Below are 16,710 nucleotides of genomic sequence, written 5' to 3' on the forward strand. Positions count from 1 at the left end.
GTTTCAAAAAGCCAATTGTCTGAAAGAGTATATAACAAGCCAATGAAATGCCAATGAATTAACAGCGTAAGCTTGCGCACCTGGAACTTATTGCCAATTAGCTCCGCATATAAGCACAGGTGAAGCAAGGAAACGCCATCCTTTTAAGCTGAAGAGACTGAAACTTACAGCCAAGGAACAGTCATTATGGCGATGCTAAATAGCATTTCCGTTCCCGAGGGTTTCTTTAGTAAGCGGAGCGTTCCCCTTCGGATGGGGAACTTCAATACTATTGGTGGATTTAATCATAATCCACGAATGGGGCAATATATGGAAAACGCCATAATGACTGAGAGGATAGCCAGGCATATCATGAGCGCTCCTGCATCAAAGAGAGGCGCAGTCCTCCAACGTGGTCCCTGGCCCTTACTTATCACACTTCAAAAGAAGTTTTATGGATTTAGATATTTTTTGGGAAGTCGCAAGCGTCTAGATGATTCTAGGAAAATACAACAGTACGTTGGGAAGTGTGCAGTCCCGATAGGGAGGACGCTGTGGAGGCCATCTGCTACCCAATGAGCAGATAAGATGGCAAAAATACATATGGACTAGCCCTGAGAAGGGGGAGTACGCATATAAAAAGATGGTTAGCGAGAGGGAAGACACGGGTCCGCCCGTGAGGGGGGACTGCACCATGGCTGAACAAGCATATGGGATCGCCTGGTGGGGATCACGCATAGCGGGCACCTATTCCCAAAACGCGGGCTTACCAGCGGGCAGACCTACAACGTAGTGGGCCAGCAAGTGACTCCTCCGCTGAGTCAGTGCTGGGGGTCTCGGAGGAATCTGCAGGGCTCACCTGACAGGGAACTTTACTGACAGATAAAAAGGTGCACGTATCTCCGTGTTAGGGAGAATGGTGCAGCAAGCGTGTTTAAACACCTTCACCGAGTTATTTCCTCAATCACCAAGGATTACTAATACCTTTGAGGAAACCGGCTCCACTCGCAGATTGTAACCTTGCAAATGTATTATGCTGCGTTCACACCAGACGCGGCACGCGCGAACAGACATCCTGCGGCGCGATACGCATGAATGGCGCAGCGCGAATGACGCAAATTGCGCGATAGGCACGGTGTGAATGACGCGATACATGCGAATGGCGCCGCGCGAATTGAGCGTTTGCGCATTTCACACGGAGTGTGAATCGCTCGAGTTCGAAAATCTAACCTTCAGCGGACATTCGCGCTGCGTTAACCAAACAGAAGCTTGCTCTTGTGGGGGCGTGATTGTGACTTAGAACCTGTTGATGGTGTCTTGGGGAAAATCCTCTAGTAGACACCGACATCAAGTCATCAAACTGGGCTTGGCCCAGTCAGAAGCACCACTAAAAGCCTCCGTCATCCAGGATCAGTTTCTGGAGGAGTTTATCGGCTCACATAGCTGGATGCACCTCTGAAAGAATCTAGTGGACTCAGACAAGGCCCTAAACGTATCGACACTGTTTTACAGCCTTCATAAAGCACATAAACACTGATATTTTCTTTATAAAATCCATGTTAGCCATTTAGCTATGAAGCTAGAGTCAAGGGGCAGAGTGAAGCCCTGCCCATCACGCGAGTCCGCGTCTGTTCTAAAATGAATTTGACACTCGAATGAAGCGGATTTGACATGCGAATGAAGCGGGGTTTGACGCACGAACGAAGCGAGTAACCTAATATGTTCACGCGGCTATTTACGCGCGAATAGCGCAATTTATCCTCGCGTTCCGCATCTTGTGTGAACACAGCATTAGGTGTCGGCCAGCCCGCAGCTCTACAGATGTCTGTCAGAGAGGCACCGCGTGCATGTGCCCAAGAGGATGCGAAGCTCCGAGTGGAGTGCGCACGCACTCTCGGGGGACACGGCTCGCCTTGGCTTTGATAAGCGAGAGAGATGGCATGCACTATCCAGTGGGCCAACTCTGTTTCGATACGGCACTTCCCTGCTGCCGACCGCCATAACAGACGAAGAGCTGCTCAGATGATCCAAGCTCCGAGTGCGGTCCAGATAAATACGCAAAGTGCGAACTGGACAAGTATGGAAAGGGCTGGGTCTGCCTCCTCCGGGGGCAGCGCTTGCAGGCTCACTACCTGGTATTAAAACGGAGTGGTAGGAACCTTGGGCACATATCCCGGGCGGGGTCTCAGGAACATGAGAGTAAGCCAGGCCGAATTACAGGCTTGATTCACTGACCAAAAAATGCCCCCAGGTCCCCGACCCTCTAATCGATATCAAAGCAATTAGCAGAGCTGTCTTCAGAGACAGAAATCTTAAGCTACTGAGTCGAGGATCGAAGGGATCTGACGCAGGCTCGTGAGAACGAGGGCGAGATCCTAAGAGGGCATGAGAGGGGGGCAGGGATTAATTCGCCTAGCGCCTCTGAGGGACCGGATGATGAGGTTATGCGCTCCCACGGTGCTGCCAGCCACCGTGTCATGAGAGCGGAGATGGCAGCCACGTAACCTTGAGTGTTGAGGGCGACAGCCTGCTCTCCAGCTTCTCTTGGTGTAAGAAAGCAAAACGCTGATCTGGCAAATTTCGGGGGTCTTCTCAGCGAGAGACGCACCATTCAGTGAAAAGACTCCACTTCAGGGCATAGGCGTGCTCGAGGAGGGGGTTCTAGCCCGAGTGACGGTATTAACCACCGCAATCGATAGGTTACCTAAGTCTTCCTCGCGTCTAAGGACCACCCGTGGAGGTTCCAAAGATCGGGGCGAAGGTGCCAGATAGTGCCTGTCCCTGAGAAAGTAGGTGCTCTCTCAAAGGGATCTGCCAGGGGAGGACCATCGCGAGGAGGGAGAGCTCAGACATTCAGGTCTGGTTGGGCCAGAGGGGCGCAACCAGCAACCTGTTCCTCGTCCTGACCTTGCACAGCAACTGCGCGAGCAGGCTCACTGGGGTAAACGCGTAATTGCACATGCCCTGAGGCCAGCTGTGAGCCAGTGCATCTGTGCCGAGAGCCGAGAGCCCACTGCCAACAGCTCCAGACGATATGCCAATGCAACTGGGTTCCTTTCCACAGGCCCGCAGCTGCATGCCTGCAACGCACAGCCCCCCAGCCCGTGCTGGAAGCATCTGTTGAAACAACATAACTGGACGCCTGTCCTAGAGGCACTCTGGCCTGTAGGAACGAGGGGTCATTTCAAGGGCTGAGGGCGGGCGACACAGCGCAGTAGCAGTGACTCGGTGTGCGCGCGCGTGCCATGCGCGTCTGGGGACTCGATCATAAAGTCAGTGCTGGAGTGGTCTCATATGGAGAATCCGAGCAGCGTGAAGCGGCTGCGGATGCCATATGCCCCAGGAGCCTCTGAAATAATTTCAGCTCTCTCAGACAGTTCAGCATTAGCTGAGTGCGCTCTCCAGAGAGGCGCGCCCATGGTGACTGAGTCCAGCTCCAGCTCGAGAAAAAGAGATCCTCTGCACGGGGGCGAGTTTGCTCTTTTCTCGGTTGACCTGAAACCCCAACAGGTGGAGGTGCCAGAGCACCTTGTCTCTGTGCATAATCAATTGCTCCGAGAGTGGGCTAAAATCAGCCAGTTGTCGAGATAATTGAGTATGCGGATGCCCGCGAGCCGAGGGGGCGCTAAGGCATAGCTGAATCGCATAGCTGAGTCTGATTGTGCGTATGAGCCACCTCGAAGGGCTGGCCGCGCTAACCAGGCAGGCAGAGCTCTTACTAATGGACTCATCGCTACAATCACTGGTCTATCAGCAGTGGGGCAGCGCGGAGTGGGTGTGCTGATCTGGGAAGCGCAAGGGTCCCGCGAAGAGCTGAAGGCGAAAGATTTGCTCTCCCGTCTCAGACTGGCAGATTTCGGGCTGTCACATCCGGGGAAGTGGAAAAGTGCTCTTTTATTGATGTTTTCATGGCAGTAAAAAGTGCCGTTGGAAATGGGGCCCTGCCCTCCAGCAGGGAAAGAGCAAGTTCCCTCTTCTCCAGATGACCTGTCCCAGGGACGCTTCGCGCTCCGTTACCGGACTTAGCGGCGCTCAAGGCAGGGGTGGCTGCCTGCTTCCGAGGTGCTCGACGCGCTCGCTTCGCCAGAGGCGTGTGCGGGGGCGTTGCAGCTCTCCTAGGCGGGCACCTTCGACGAGGAGCAGCAGATATGGATGGTACGGCGGGCGGAGCGGGCTTACGGTCCCACCGATAGGTGACATTACCCATCGCATCAGACTGCTCTCTCACTGCCTCTCTCTCACTGCTCTCTCCTGTCAGACGGGAGACGAGGTGGACCCCGCCAAGAAGAGGCGCCACGCGGACAAAGATTGACGGCAATCGCTCAACCTGAGGAATCGCCACATACCCCCTGGCCGCTCCACAGTCAAGAGTGGTGAGGGTGGAGGGACACGCAGCACGAGCGGAAAAAAAGTGCCCTCCAAGATTGTGTGAGCCTACTGTGCACCTCCGGGAAGAAGGGGACGAGAGGCTTCGAAGGCTTCGCCCTCTGGTCCTCTACGTAGCACCCATCTAGTCGGTCCGGGAAAGCACGGCTAACATGTCCGTTTCAGGATCCATCTTGACAACGTGCCCTCCAAGACTGCGTGAGCCCACTGTGCACCTCCGGTAAGAAGGCGACGAGAGGCTTCGAAGGCTTCGCCCTCTGGTCCTCTACGTAGCACCTATCTAGTCGGTCTGGGAAAGCACGGCTAACATGTCCGTTTCAGGATCCGTCTTGACAGTTCTCACCTGCCCAGAGGGGGCGAGCGGGTCTGGACCATCATCGGACAATGAAAGCCCACCCTCCGATGCCACGGTGGACGTCTAGTCTCCGGTGTCATCGAGCATAAGGGCTACCATCTGTTAGACAGATCGCTTCCCCCGCCCGAAGCTTGGATGGAGTGCTTGGAGGAGCGGGAGGTCCCGTGGGCGACGGATTATCTCTAGCTGAAACCCTCAGATCTGCCCGAGTGCCCGCTGCGGTGCAGGGGACAGCTTGGGTGGTTTGCCCTTTTGCAAAGGCTAGCCGCGATCTTAACTGCGCAACAGTCATGGCATCGCAATGACGACATGAACTGCCCGCGAGCAGTGTACACACTCTGGACCGGGAGAATGCTCTTGTTCGCTCGGAATCGCTGGATCACAGCAGGAGGAACCCTCATCGACTCTCTCAGAAGGCTGTAATAGTCTCTGAAGCGAAAAGGATGGCGTTTCCTTGCTTCACCTGTGCTTATATGCTGAGCTAATTGGCAATAAGTTCCAGGTGCGCATGTATACGCAGCCAATTCATTGGCATTTCATTGGCCTGTTATATACTCTTTCAGACAATTGGCTTTTTGAAACGAAATCTTCCATTCGTGGATTATGATTAAATCCACTAATAGCATTGAAGTTCCCCATCCGAAGGGGAACTACTGCAACAGTCGTATGATAATAAATCATTACAAACCAACAACCAGATCAGAATAACCAAAGACAGTGAAGAAAACTTGCATGGTATTTGATTTGGTATGAATATGTCTAATATGGGTGTATTCCTCTGTTCAGAAAATGACCACCAGGTGGTGAACAAACTTTCATTTTTCCAAAGGGCAACTTTGGAAGTGTTGTCTAGTGTATGCTGCAAAGACCACTACAAATACATTGATAGTGTTGGAAGACTATAGAGTCATTCATCATTTTATGTCACTTTACTTTACTAGTGAGTAAAGATACCATAAATGTCATGGGTTCCATCACAAAGATGTCATCAACACTGTTGCAGAAGGATGTGTCTTCAGTTTCCCCTTGACTATCGGGTTGTAGAGTTAAATTAGACCTCAGAAAAAAAAAATCCAGAAAAAAAAAGCTAGCGCTTATTGCATTTATCTATTATACTGTAAGTGTGCAGCTTTGACTGCCGTCTGACCGCATCTATAAACCAAACTTTTTTTTTCCAATAAAGCCCATCCATCCATATATATATTTTTTTAAAATGCCTCACAAGCCATAGATATGTAATTATCCATATTTAAATCTTAAACAGTTTTGTGTAACTTTTGCAAGAAACTGCCTTCTTGTTCTCCTTCTTTTAAAGTGCATTTTGGTTTTATTAGTGACATTAACTGCTTGGAAGCATGTGTTTCACATAGGTTATTGTGATGATCAGCGGAGAGAGATAAAAAAAGGCAAAAAAATCTCACATAGGCTGATGTGATTGACACATAGTTATAGAACAATGGTCTATATTCAGATACAACCTCCATCTATCCACTTTCCAAATGGCATACAAAAATACCATCTAAATTATTAAAAAATAGGGAGAAAGATGCCTGTTAATAGCAAAAAAAAAACATCCAGAAACATAAACCCTGCTTCACTGGACTCAAATCTGACCATCTATAACAGGAGATACTGTATGAAATGCAGATGATCGAACTGTCAATGGTCCACTGAATAATACAGCGGTCTTTAACTAACAAATAAACCAGAAAATCAGGCTGAACCTGTCCTGTAAGCAAATCATGTATTAAAAAAATTATACCAGTATTTACAGACATGTTTTAATGCAAGAAAACAAAAGTTTAAATGTGTAGTTCACTCTGTTCCACACCTGTTTGAGTATATTTAGTTTGTTCAACACACGATATTTTGAAGAAAGCTAGAAACCTATAACCATTGACTTCATAGCATTGGAAATCAATGGATTCAGGTTTTCAACTTTCTTCAAAAAATCTTTTGCGTTTAACAGAAAGAAAAAAGCTCATAAATTCTTGGAACCACGTAAGGGTAAGTTAATATTCAGTAAATATTCATTACTATACCTTTAAGAAATTGTGCTGATGTGCTGTTCTAACATGAAAGTGTTCAAATAAGCATTCATATTTTTATTTTCATATTTAGAATGTAAAATCATTCACTTTTTCTGATATGTGAGATAATCATTGGTGCTGCATTTTTACCTTTGTGTGCATTTCCAGGACTAAAGTATGGGAAAAGTTTCTCAGTGAAAGTCTGACCAGTGAAAGAGTAAATATGACACCCGGACTCCACATCATAAAAGGAGACCAAACCCTCTTCATAATCCACAAACACACCTACAACCTGAGGCTTTACTCTCAGAGACAGACAGACAGTGGGAGACTTAAACACCTGATATTGATTTCCTTTCCTAAGAGCTACAGCCCAGTATCCATCCTCAGGAGCCTCTGTGATCTTTCCCTTCCTGTTATCTGATCCTCTGACCACTCCTAAATCCCAGTCAGTCTTTTGTTTTACCTGCACTTCAAAATAAAATCTCCCCGAGTTGAATCCCTCTTTGGCCAGGACACAGCAACAAGTGCTAAACCTCTCTGGGTTGTCTGGGAGTTCAAGCTTGATGTCGCCATTTGTCACTTGTTTCCCATCATCAGAGAGAATTAGATTAGGATGAGCTGTTTCAGGATCCATAGTTACATCCACTAAAAAAGACCAGATCATAAGAATTAGTTTAAAACAATACAGAGATTTGGATGAGATTTATGTAATTAATAACAATGTTTAATTTAAACACATATGAACATAAATGTTACAGAGTGTACCTGCATATTGATGTATCCTCTTGAGCACTGTAGAGAAAATATGACAATTATTGTCTGTGATATCAGTTAATGAACATGTGTATAGAGCATTTTGTGGGATATAAAAAAAAACAATGGTCCAAACGTATTGCCTGTTTTACATTTTTAATTTCTATAGCTTCTGAGAATCCAAATAGAGCCACATATTGATCAATAATGTTATGACAGCTGTTTAAACATTAAGTTATGATTGAATTACCTCTTGTTACAGTAAGAAGTAGTTTGATAACAAGCAGAAACCCACATAGCAAATTATCTCTGGCCCAGATCTGGCCCACACAATCAGCTTTTTTCTGGCTAACATGCCGGAGTGAATTACAGTCCATAATTGGACCAATTCTGGCTTCCATTCAAGGGCAACCTTGTTTGGTAGAATTTATTCTCTACTCAAAAATAATATAAATGTATTTTAAAAGTGGGTCAAGCTATGCCAAACTTACATGGCCCACATATACATTTTTAACATTTGTGCTAAATACTACATTTGCTATCTGGCCCAAATCTTGTGTGCCGCCTTAAAGTTGGTGCCACCTCTGCAAAACCCGGGGCATGTTTGGCCCACATGCTATGCCAGTAGCGCACGAATGCCTGCTGTGCCAGTTTTATGCTAAATCTGGGCCTGAATTCTTTGATACCAGGGAAATGTTCATGGGCCAATGACATCATCACATTGAAATGGTCTATAGTTCACCATTGAGGGAGCTACTATATGTCAGTGGTTGACTAATTTTAAATCTTTATCTTTGTTGCCTTTAGAAAGCCCCTTATGTTTGTGTTGTGTGAACAAAGTAGTTGTGAGTAAATGGCAAGTGAACAAATTCAATCTTCTTATGAATATTGTGAGTGAATGTGTGTTTAGCTTGTGTCTTTAGCAGTATCGTAGACTTCATAATATCTATGCAAATTACACTGCAGTCATTTTTGTGTACACCCAGAACAGATATAAGATTAAAAAAAACAAAATCTTTCATTAATAAAAATCCATTTTTATTATAATTGTTTCCTTCTTACAGAGCCCTACATATGACATGAAAGAAAAAATGTGGGTACAACTAATACATTTTATCACTTATTTAAATATGATTTAGCCCTCATTTTAAGTAAATTGTGCATACAACGTATTAATTTATTCCCTCAATTTACTAAATTGTGTATAAAAAAATAAACTTAGTTGGAATACCTGTCCACATACAATGTTATAGCATAGTATAGCATCAACATTTTTTTAAAGCATCATGTCTAGACCGATTATGTCCTCTTGCATCCAGGCCAGCCCGTGCCAGTCCTCCTGCACCCTGGCTCTCGGATGCTCTCCGTGAGCATCGCTCAAAACTTCGGGCTGCAGAGAGAATTTGGCGGAAAACTAAAAATCCTGCACAGCTCTTAACATACCAAACTCTTCTGTCTTCTTTCTCATCTGAGGTTACTTCTGCAAAGCAGACATATTACCATCTGAAAATCAACAATGCCACTAATCCTCGCCTACTTTTTAAAACATTTTCCTCCCTCCTCTATCCTCCTCCTCCACCCGCATCCTCCACACTTACTACTGATGACTTTGCTACATTCTTTTGCACCAAAACTGCAAAAATCAGTGCTCAATTTGCTGCACCTACAACAAACATGCAAGGTACACCACCGACACCACACACACTCACCTCTTTTTCTCAGCTCTCTGAGTCTGAGGTGTCCAAACTCGTGCTATCTAGCCATGCAACCACCTGTCCACTCGATCCCATTCCCTCTCATCTCTTGCAAGCCATCTCTCCTGCAGTCATACCAACACTGACTCACATAATTAACACATCTCTTGACTCTGGTTTATTCCCCACTTCATTTAAGCAGGCTAGGGTAACCCCACTGCTAAAGAAACCCAACCTGGACCATACGCTACTTGAAAACTACAGACCAGTATCCCTGCTTCCATTCATGGCCAAGATTCTGGAGAAAGTAGTGTTCAATCAAGTCCTGGACTTTCTTACTCAAAACAATCTCATGGACAACAAGCAATCCGGCTTTAACAAAGGCCACTCAACTGGGACTGCCCTGCTCTCGGTCGTGGAGGATCTCAGACTGGCTAAAGCAGACTCTAAATCATCAGTCCTCATTTTGCTGGACTTGTCAGCTGCTTTTGACACTGTAAACCACCAGATCCTGCTATCTACGCTCGAGTCACTGGGCGTTGCGGGCACTGTTATACAATGGTTTAGATCTTACCTCTCTGACAGGTCATTCAGGGTGTCTTGGAGGGGAGAGGTGTCCAACCTACAGCATCTAAACACTGGGGTACCTCAAGGCTCTGTTCTTGGGCCACTTCTCTTCTCCATCTACACATCATCTCTAGGACCCGTCATCCAGAGACATGGATTCTCCTACCACTGCTGTGCTGATGATACCCAGCTATACCTCTCTTTTCATCCTGATGATCCCTCAGTTCCAGCTTGCATCTCAGCCTGCCTGTTGGATATTTCACACTGGATGAAAGATCATCATCTTCAGCTGAAACTCGCAAAAACGGAAATGCTTGTAGTTTCTGCTAACTCGACTCTACACCATAACTTTTCAATCCAGATGGATGGGGCAACCATTACTGCATCCAAAATGGTGAAAAGCCTTGGAGTAACGATTGATGACCAACTAAACTTCTCTGACCACATTTCTAGAACTGCTCGATCGTGCAGATTCGCACTCTATAACATCTGAAAGATCCGACCCTTCTTATCTGAACATGCAGCTCAACTCCTTGTTCAAGCTCTTGTTCTCTCCAAACTGGATTACTGCAACTCTCTACTAGCTGGGCTTCCAGCTAACTCTATCAAGCCTCTTCAGCTGCTCCAGAACGCAGCAGCACGAGTTGTCTTCAATGAACCTAAACGAGCACATGTCACTCCGCTGCTAGTCCGTTTGCACTGGCTGCCAGTTGCTCACATCAAATTCAAAGCTCTGATGTTTGCCTACAAAGTGACTTCTGGCCTTGCTCCTTCTTATCTGCTCTCACTTCTGCAGATCTATGTGCCCTCCAGAAACTTGCGTTCTGTGAATGAATGTCGCCTCGTGGTTCCATCCCAAAGAGGGAAGAAATCACTTTCGCGAACGCTCACGCTCAATCTGCCCAGTTGGTGGAATGAACTCCCTAATTGCATCAGAACAGCAGAGTCACTCGCTACTTTCAAGAAACGACTAAAAACTCAACTATTTAGTCTCCACTTCACTTCCTAATCTGCAATTGCCTCTCTGAATATCACACTAACTGTACTCAAAAAAAAAAAAAAATACTAACACTACTAATACTTCCCTTCTTAGACTTTACAGACCTGAAACTTGCCTATAGCACTTATTCATTGTTGCTCTTAGTTGTGTAAATTGCTTCCTTGTCCTCATTTGTAAGTCGCTTTGGATAAAAGCGTCTGCTAAATGACTAAATGTAAATGTAATGACTTAACAATCAGCATATCATGACAGGATCGTAAAAGAAGCAGTTCACAAAGGCAGAAGCAATGCACACCCAACAAATTTTTTTTTAACTTGTTTAAACTACTTAATTAAAAATAGCTGAAACAACACAATTCTTGAGATTTCATTGGGACAACTTATTTTTTTTATTTTCAATCCACATAAATTTGTTAAAAATGTTAAGTTAACTTAATCAATTTGTGTTGGGACAACATAAATTAATCGTGTGTAAAAATCAATTTTGTGTGCCCAATTTACCTAGGACAAGAGCATAAGTTAGTAAACTGTGCACAATTTAGTTAATCGATTGAACTAATAAATGATGCGTATTATGCAAAAAGATGGATGCGTGTAAAAGCTGTTGCCAGGTGACAGACACGAAAGCAAAGCGCCAAACTGGAAAGACACATGCATATCGCGATCATTCTGCTTTTACTGAATCTTTTGGTTTTGGACATACAGAAAGCGACTCGTGTCTATCTGCTGAAAAAATATTCTAAACGTTCAGAACATATCGCAATGTCTGCAGAGGCTGTTTTTAAAGGAGACAAGCAGACATTATCACTGCTTGCCCTGGCTAAGTCCCACTTGTCAGCAAGGTACAGTACCTGATAAACAGACAAACACACATCAATGAAACCTTATGAAATTGATAGTTTGTTGTACAGTTGGTGGCTCACTTCCGTTATTTGGTACAATTGCATTCATACCAGAAGTGAACCGGACCAGAGTTCTCATGAACTGTACCCTAGACCACCTTTTTTACAGCGGACTCGAGTACGATTCGTGGGTGCGCACCCAAGTTCAGAAGACACGTTCACACAAGCTAAATGTAGCGTACTCTGACGTCAAACGATCCCGGGTGAGGACCAAAAGTGCAAGGGTGAAAGCATCCTTAGAGGCTTGCTAGGCAGGTGGGATCATTGCTTGGTTCTAGCTGCTGGCCCAGAATAACTTTATATTGTGTGCTTCCTTATCAATTTCCTATGATGTCAGATGCTCATTTTAAATTTACAATAATGAATACCAGCCAAAGCCTCTCACCACTTGTGCTGAGTTTGTCATCCAGAGTGTCGTGCAGCTGAGTGAGAGTTTTCCTCAGAGTCTCCACACTCAGCTGAGTGTCACTGATACTGACTTGAGTCCAGCTGCTGGTGTGTGGAGGTTTGCTCAGCTCTGGGTAAATCTACAGCAGGAGAGAGTAGAAATCCCTCAGCATGGGAAGTGTTTTGCTGTGATGTGAGCACACAGAAGGACACTGACCTGTAGGAGGTGCAGGTGATCCTCAGTATGCGAGATCTGCTCCAGCTCAGCATCTCTCCTCTTCAGCTCAGTGATCTCCTGCTCCAGATCTTTAATCAGCTCTTGGGCCTGCTTCTCTGCAGCTTTCTGCCTCTGCTCCATCATCTCCAGCAGCTCAGACTGACATCTCTCAATGCAGCGCATCAGATCAGCAAAGAGCTCAGTGCTCTCAGCTTTCTCTTTCTCTGATGTCTCCTGAAAAATATACAATTTACATGTACCTTAAGCAAATTCAAAATTCTTATAATAGTTATTTTCTAAATATTCTAATTTGCCTACCACAGTAACATTCAACATTGATATGACCATGAAAAAGGGTTCCTCAAATTGTGATTCAGTTTAAGTATTAATGAAACTGACAATCCTTTACAAACAACCTGTCTAAAAAATACAGTACAATTTACAATAGATTTAATACATAGCATACAACAGAAAATAGTTACAAATAAAATAAAACGATGGCCCAGTATACATAAATCAAGTTATCAAAAAGTTATTTAGAATAGAGCAGCAAGCGTATTAACATTGTAACAGATGTGGCTGATCAGACACATAATTATTTGGCTTTATTCAACAAATAATACACCGTCAACCTCTCCTGCCCAGAAAAGACTGGATGGTCAGTATGTAATCTGACTCCAAAGAAGTACAGCAGAAATGCCTGCTTGGAATGGACATGGTCTTTGTTGCAAAACACCTGATTACAAACAAAGAGGGAATAATAGCATAAGTCTTGAGCAAGTTGTATAGGAAGCTTTTATTGTAAACTTTTATTCCATCTTTGTGTGTAATCAGGTGTTTTGCAAAAGGTATTTTGCTCTTGTATTAATATTATGGTTTTAATCCTCCTGCAATCAATGTTTTAACACTACCACAGCTAAACAAGATTGTAGGTGTTCATGTTCATGTTTGATGTCCCTGGAGAACTAACAGGAGGTACTGAACGATCGTTTACATTTAATGTTAATACTGTACAAGTGCAACATATTGACATTTTCAGAAACTTTAAACATTCTTCATCAGCAGTCATACAGAATCCATATGCAAATCACCAAGCTTCCCAACAAAGAACCAAGAAAGGAGTTCTTCACATCACACAATAAATGCTAGAAACACCTCTATACTGAACTGGTGTAAAATATATAACCCTAAAGAAACCATAGAAGGGTTCAATTGATTTTTTTTGGTTCGCTTAGTTTGGTCTTACAAAATCCAAGGTTTTTGCATGATTACACTCTTAAACTCTTATTTTTCTTCCTTTACTCTTCTCTACACTTGTATGAGTGTGTGTTTGTGTTAGGTGTTAGTTTCTGTTAGATTAGTCAATAAAACTTCATTTTGTAAAAAACAATATGTTGTTTTAAAACAAAAAAACATCAATACAGGCATGCATCCATATTTTTACGCTTACGCAATTCATATTATTGTGCTTTCGAGCATTATGATGACACGTTATAATGAAAAGTAAGTGAACGAGGCCATATTTATATTCATTTCAAAATGTTTTCAAGCCCAAATAAAAGGAAAGGATAATACTCTTAAAATATCTAGCAATTACATCACATTTGAGATCAGTTCTGTGTTGATGTTACTGACATCTTTCAAAGATTACAAATATGGCAGAAATATGGGACAAATACTTTAATGGGATGATAGCGGGACAGAAAGAGAAAATATGAAAAAATCCTGGAAAAGGTTTTAAGGTTGACGGGTATGGAGTGAATCCTGTCAGGCTTTAAAACTCTGTAGCAAAGTTTTAATGATGTCCGATAATTCATTTTGAAAATATTTTGGATGTTTATTAGGGTGTTTATGAAGCCTGTTGCCAGCCTTTCAGATACAATGAAGCAATGATAATTTCTATTTAGAATTAATAATGCAGTGATGACTTGTTGATGAGTGTGATCATTCCAAACAAATGTCTAATAATAATAATAACACCCTTAGAATTAACAATTTATGGATTAACTCTCAGAGTAGAGAGTGTTATGATTGTTTAGGTTATTGACCCCTGCCTGTAACAGCATGAGGGACAGTGGGTGCCGCTCCAGTCAGTCTCGCTAATGTTCTTCTGTAATATTGTCTATTACTACCTGTTATAGTATATTACTTTTAATTATTTGTTATATTTCAATTAATTTTTGTTAATTTGTTCTTTTGTTTGTTGTCTTGCACTTCCATTTTAAACCGCTCTTGATTTTATGATTGTACATAATTGTACTCACTTTTCTAAGTGTTGCTGACTGTTTAATGTCTTGAATTGTCTTCTTTCTGTACTGGATCATCTGCTGCATATCTGTCTTCATCTTCATAATCAGAGGCTTCAGACAGAACAACACAGAGAAACAGCAGATATAACACATTCTAACAGAAACACTGTTACAACTTGTATTTTCTACTTTTATAAAACTGCAGTTACCTTCCTCTCTTTACTCTCCTCTTCTACAGCAACAGTGTTGTGATTCCTGTGATTTGTCACAGCGCAGAGCAAACACACACACGTCTGATCATCCTTACAGAACAGCTCCAGAGGTTTCTCATGTTTCTGACATATATAGTTCTCAAGATTCAACACAGGATCAATTAATTTGTGTTTTAAATTTGTAACTTTCTGATGAAGATCTAGGTGAGTTTGACAGTAAGAGTTTTGACACAGCAGACATATCTTTAGGGCTTTCTTCTTAACACTATCACAAATATCACAGAGAACTTCAGATTTATTCTCATTTTGCCTAAACACCTGCACAAGCTGCCTGAGTGTTGTGTTGATCTTGAGCTCTGGTCTGTTATTGAATGTTTCTTTACAGAATGGACAGTTGTAGGTCTGGCTGTTGTTCCAGTACTGGTTCAGGCAGCTCTTACAGAAGTTGTGTCCACATGGAGTGCTGACTGGATCAGTGAATGCATCCAGACAGATTGAGCACTGGAGCTCCTCTGACAGAGCCGAAGACAAACATGAAGAAGAACCATTTATCACATAAAATTCATTAATACATGCAAATCAACATTTATTTTAGCTATAATAATTATTAGTCATTACAATCAAAAAAATAAGCAGAGATCTATAGTCTATGATTCAAGCTAATTATATTGGTTAGTGGCATAAGTGTAGTGCATCCAGAACCTTTCCTCTGGCCTTACCTTTATTTGGTGATGTTGGTAAAGTTTCTGCCATTGGTCTTTTCAACTATTGGACAAATCACTGCACACAACACAACATGCAGTCAAAACCAAGTTTTATCATATACAACAGCTGTATTTTAAAATTAATGTTATAGCATAAATTATATTTAACATGTAGGGGAGAATTTATATTTCTTTCACATAAGTGGTATTATATATATATATATATATATATATATATATATATATATATATATATATATATATATATATATAGGCAAATATTACTTTGTATACTCACCTATTGGTATAGACTGACTTTATTTATTTTTTTAGCTATTGGCAGGTCTTTATCAATCTGTTCAATTCAAATTCCATTTGTTTTGACTGCACATTAAATCCTTGCAATTGTTGCTTAATGCATCTTATTAAAAGGCCAACAACACTTTATTGGTCTTTGTATCAAATCAAACGACTTAATCTCAATCAAACTTTAATATGGTTTTTACAAAAACAACAAAAACTCGTGCGTTTGACTCACGGGTAAATCTTTGATTTGCCAAATACAGTATCTTTATAAGAAAGTCATTAACCCATTCTCTAAAACAATATATTGTAATCAACACTTACATGTGAGCGAGTGTCAACTGTTGTCTTATTTGCTTTCTCTTCAGTTGTTTTAATCAGTTTTCAGGGCGTTGTTGTCAGTTCACTTTCACTTTCACTGGAAGCACGCTCCAGTTTGCAGCAGTGATGTCATACTGTAACTCCATTCTGTTTTCATACAGCAAATTAAAACAATAACTTTAAAGTTTTGCAACTTCTTTGACGAGGAAAAAAACTGTAGGCTAGGGCAGGAATTGGCCTGGTCCATCAGATTTTTTTTTTTTCTTGATTATTGGCTATACTACTTTGTCCTCATGCACATGACAGGTCGCCCCGCCCTCAATCCGTTGAACAAATCATCAGTAAAAAGATGTATTCTGAATATTGAGGACATGTGAATTCAATTATTTAAATCAATTAAAAATGACAATATTTTGTAAAAGTGTAGTGATGGTAAATTTACTAAGAACTTTAAATTTAAGCCTCAAAACAAAACTTACATTATATACAAGAGTTTTATGAGGTGGTATAAGTTATATGCAACACAAATGTCTTGATACCTCAGGCTGTTGATGTTGCCATCCACTCTGTAGATCTCTCGAACGTCCCCATACTAAATGTGACCCTAAATCATGATTTTTTCTTTACCAAATTTGATTGATATCTATG

The 16,710-nt window shown here is 42.6% G+C and overlaps 1 protein-coding gene across 5 annotated transcripts; it reads right to left on the reverse strand.

Annotated features, from left to right (window-relative positions):
• Positions 1 to 6,810: 6,810 nt before the first annotated feature.
• Positions 6,811 to 16,587, reverse strand: LOC137487215 (E3 ubiquitin-protein ligase TRIM39-like). Of its 5 annotated transcripts, none has more exons than XM_073923577.1 (9): positions 16,066 to 16,363; positions 15,454 to 15,514; positions 15,118 to 15,246; positions 14,732 to 14,777; positions 14,538 to 14,633; positions 12,274 to 12,507; positions 12,055 to 12,196; positions 7,519 to 7,545; positions 6,811 to 7,398 (listed from the first exon to the last, which is right to left on the reverse strand). In XM_073923577.1, exons 5-9 carry the CDS (start codon positions 14,622 to 14,624, stop codon positions 6,851 to 6,853), a joined length of 1,038 nt encoding a protein of 345 aa, XP_073779678.1. In that variant the 5' UTR covers positions 14,625 to 14,633; positions 14,732 to 14,777; positions 15,118 to 15,246; positions 15,454 to 15,514; positions 16,066 to 16,363; the 3' UTR covers positions 6,811 to 6,850. The 5 variants fall into 5 exon arrangements, with proteins under 5 accessions (XP_073779678.1, XP_073779679.1, XP_073779680.1 ...); XM_073923578.1 differs by having other exon boundaries at positions 15,053 to 15,246; positions 16,066 to 16,332; XM_073923579.1 differs by having other exon boundaries at positions 14,538 to 14,618; positions 15,053 to 15,246; positions 16,066 to 16,307.
• Positions 16,588 to 16,710: the final 123 nt, after the last annotated feature.

This window comes from Danio rerio, chromosome 15, assembly GCF_049306965.1.
Source record: "Danio rerio strain Tuebingen ecotype United States chromosome 15, GRCz12tu, whole genome shotgun sequence".
Classification (NCBI taxonomy): domain Eukaryota; kingdom Metazoa; phylum Chordata; class Actinopteri; order Cypriniformes; family Danionidae; genus Danio; species Danio rerio.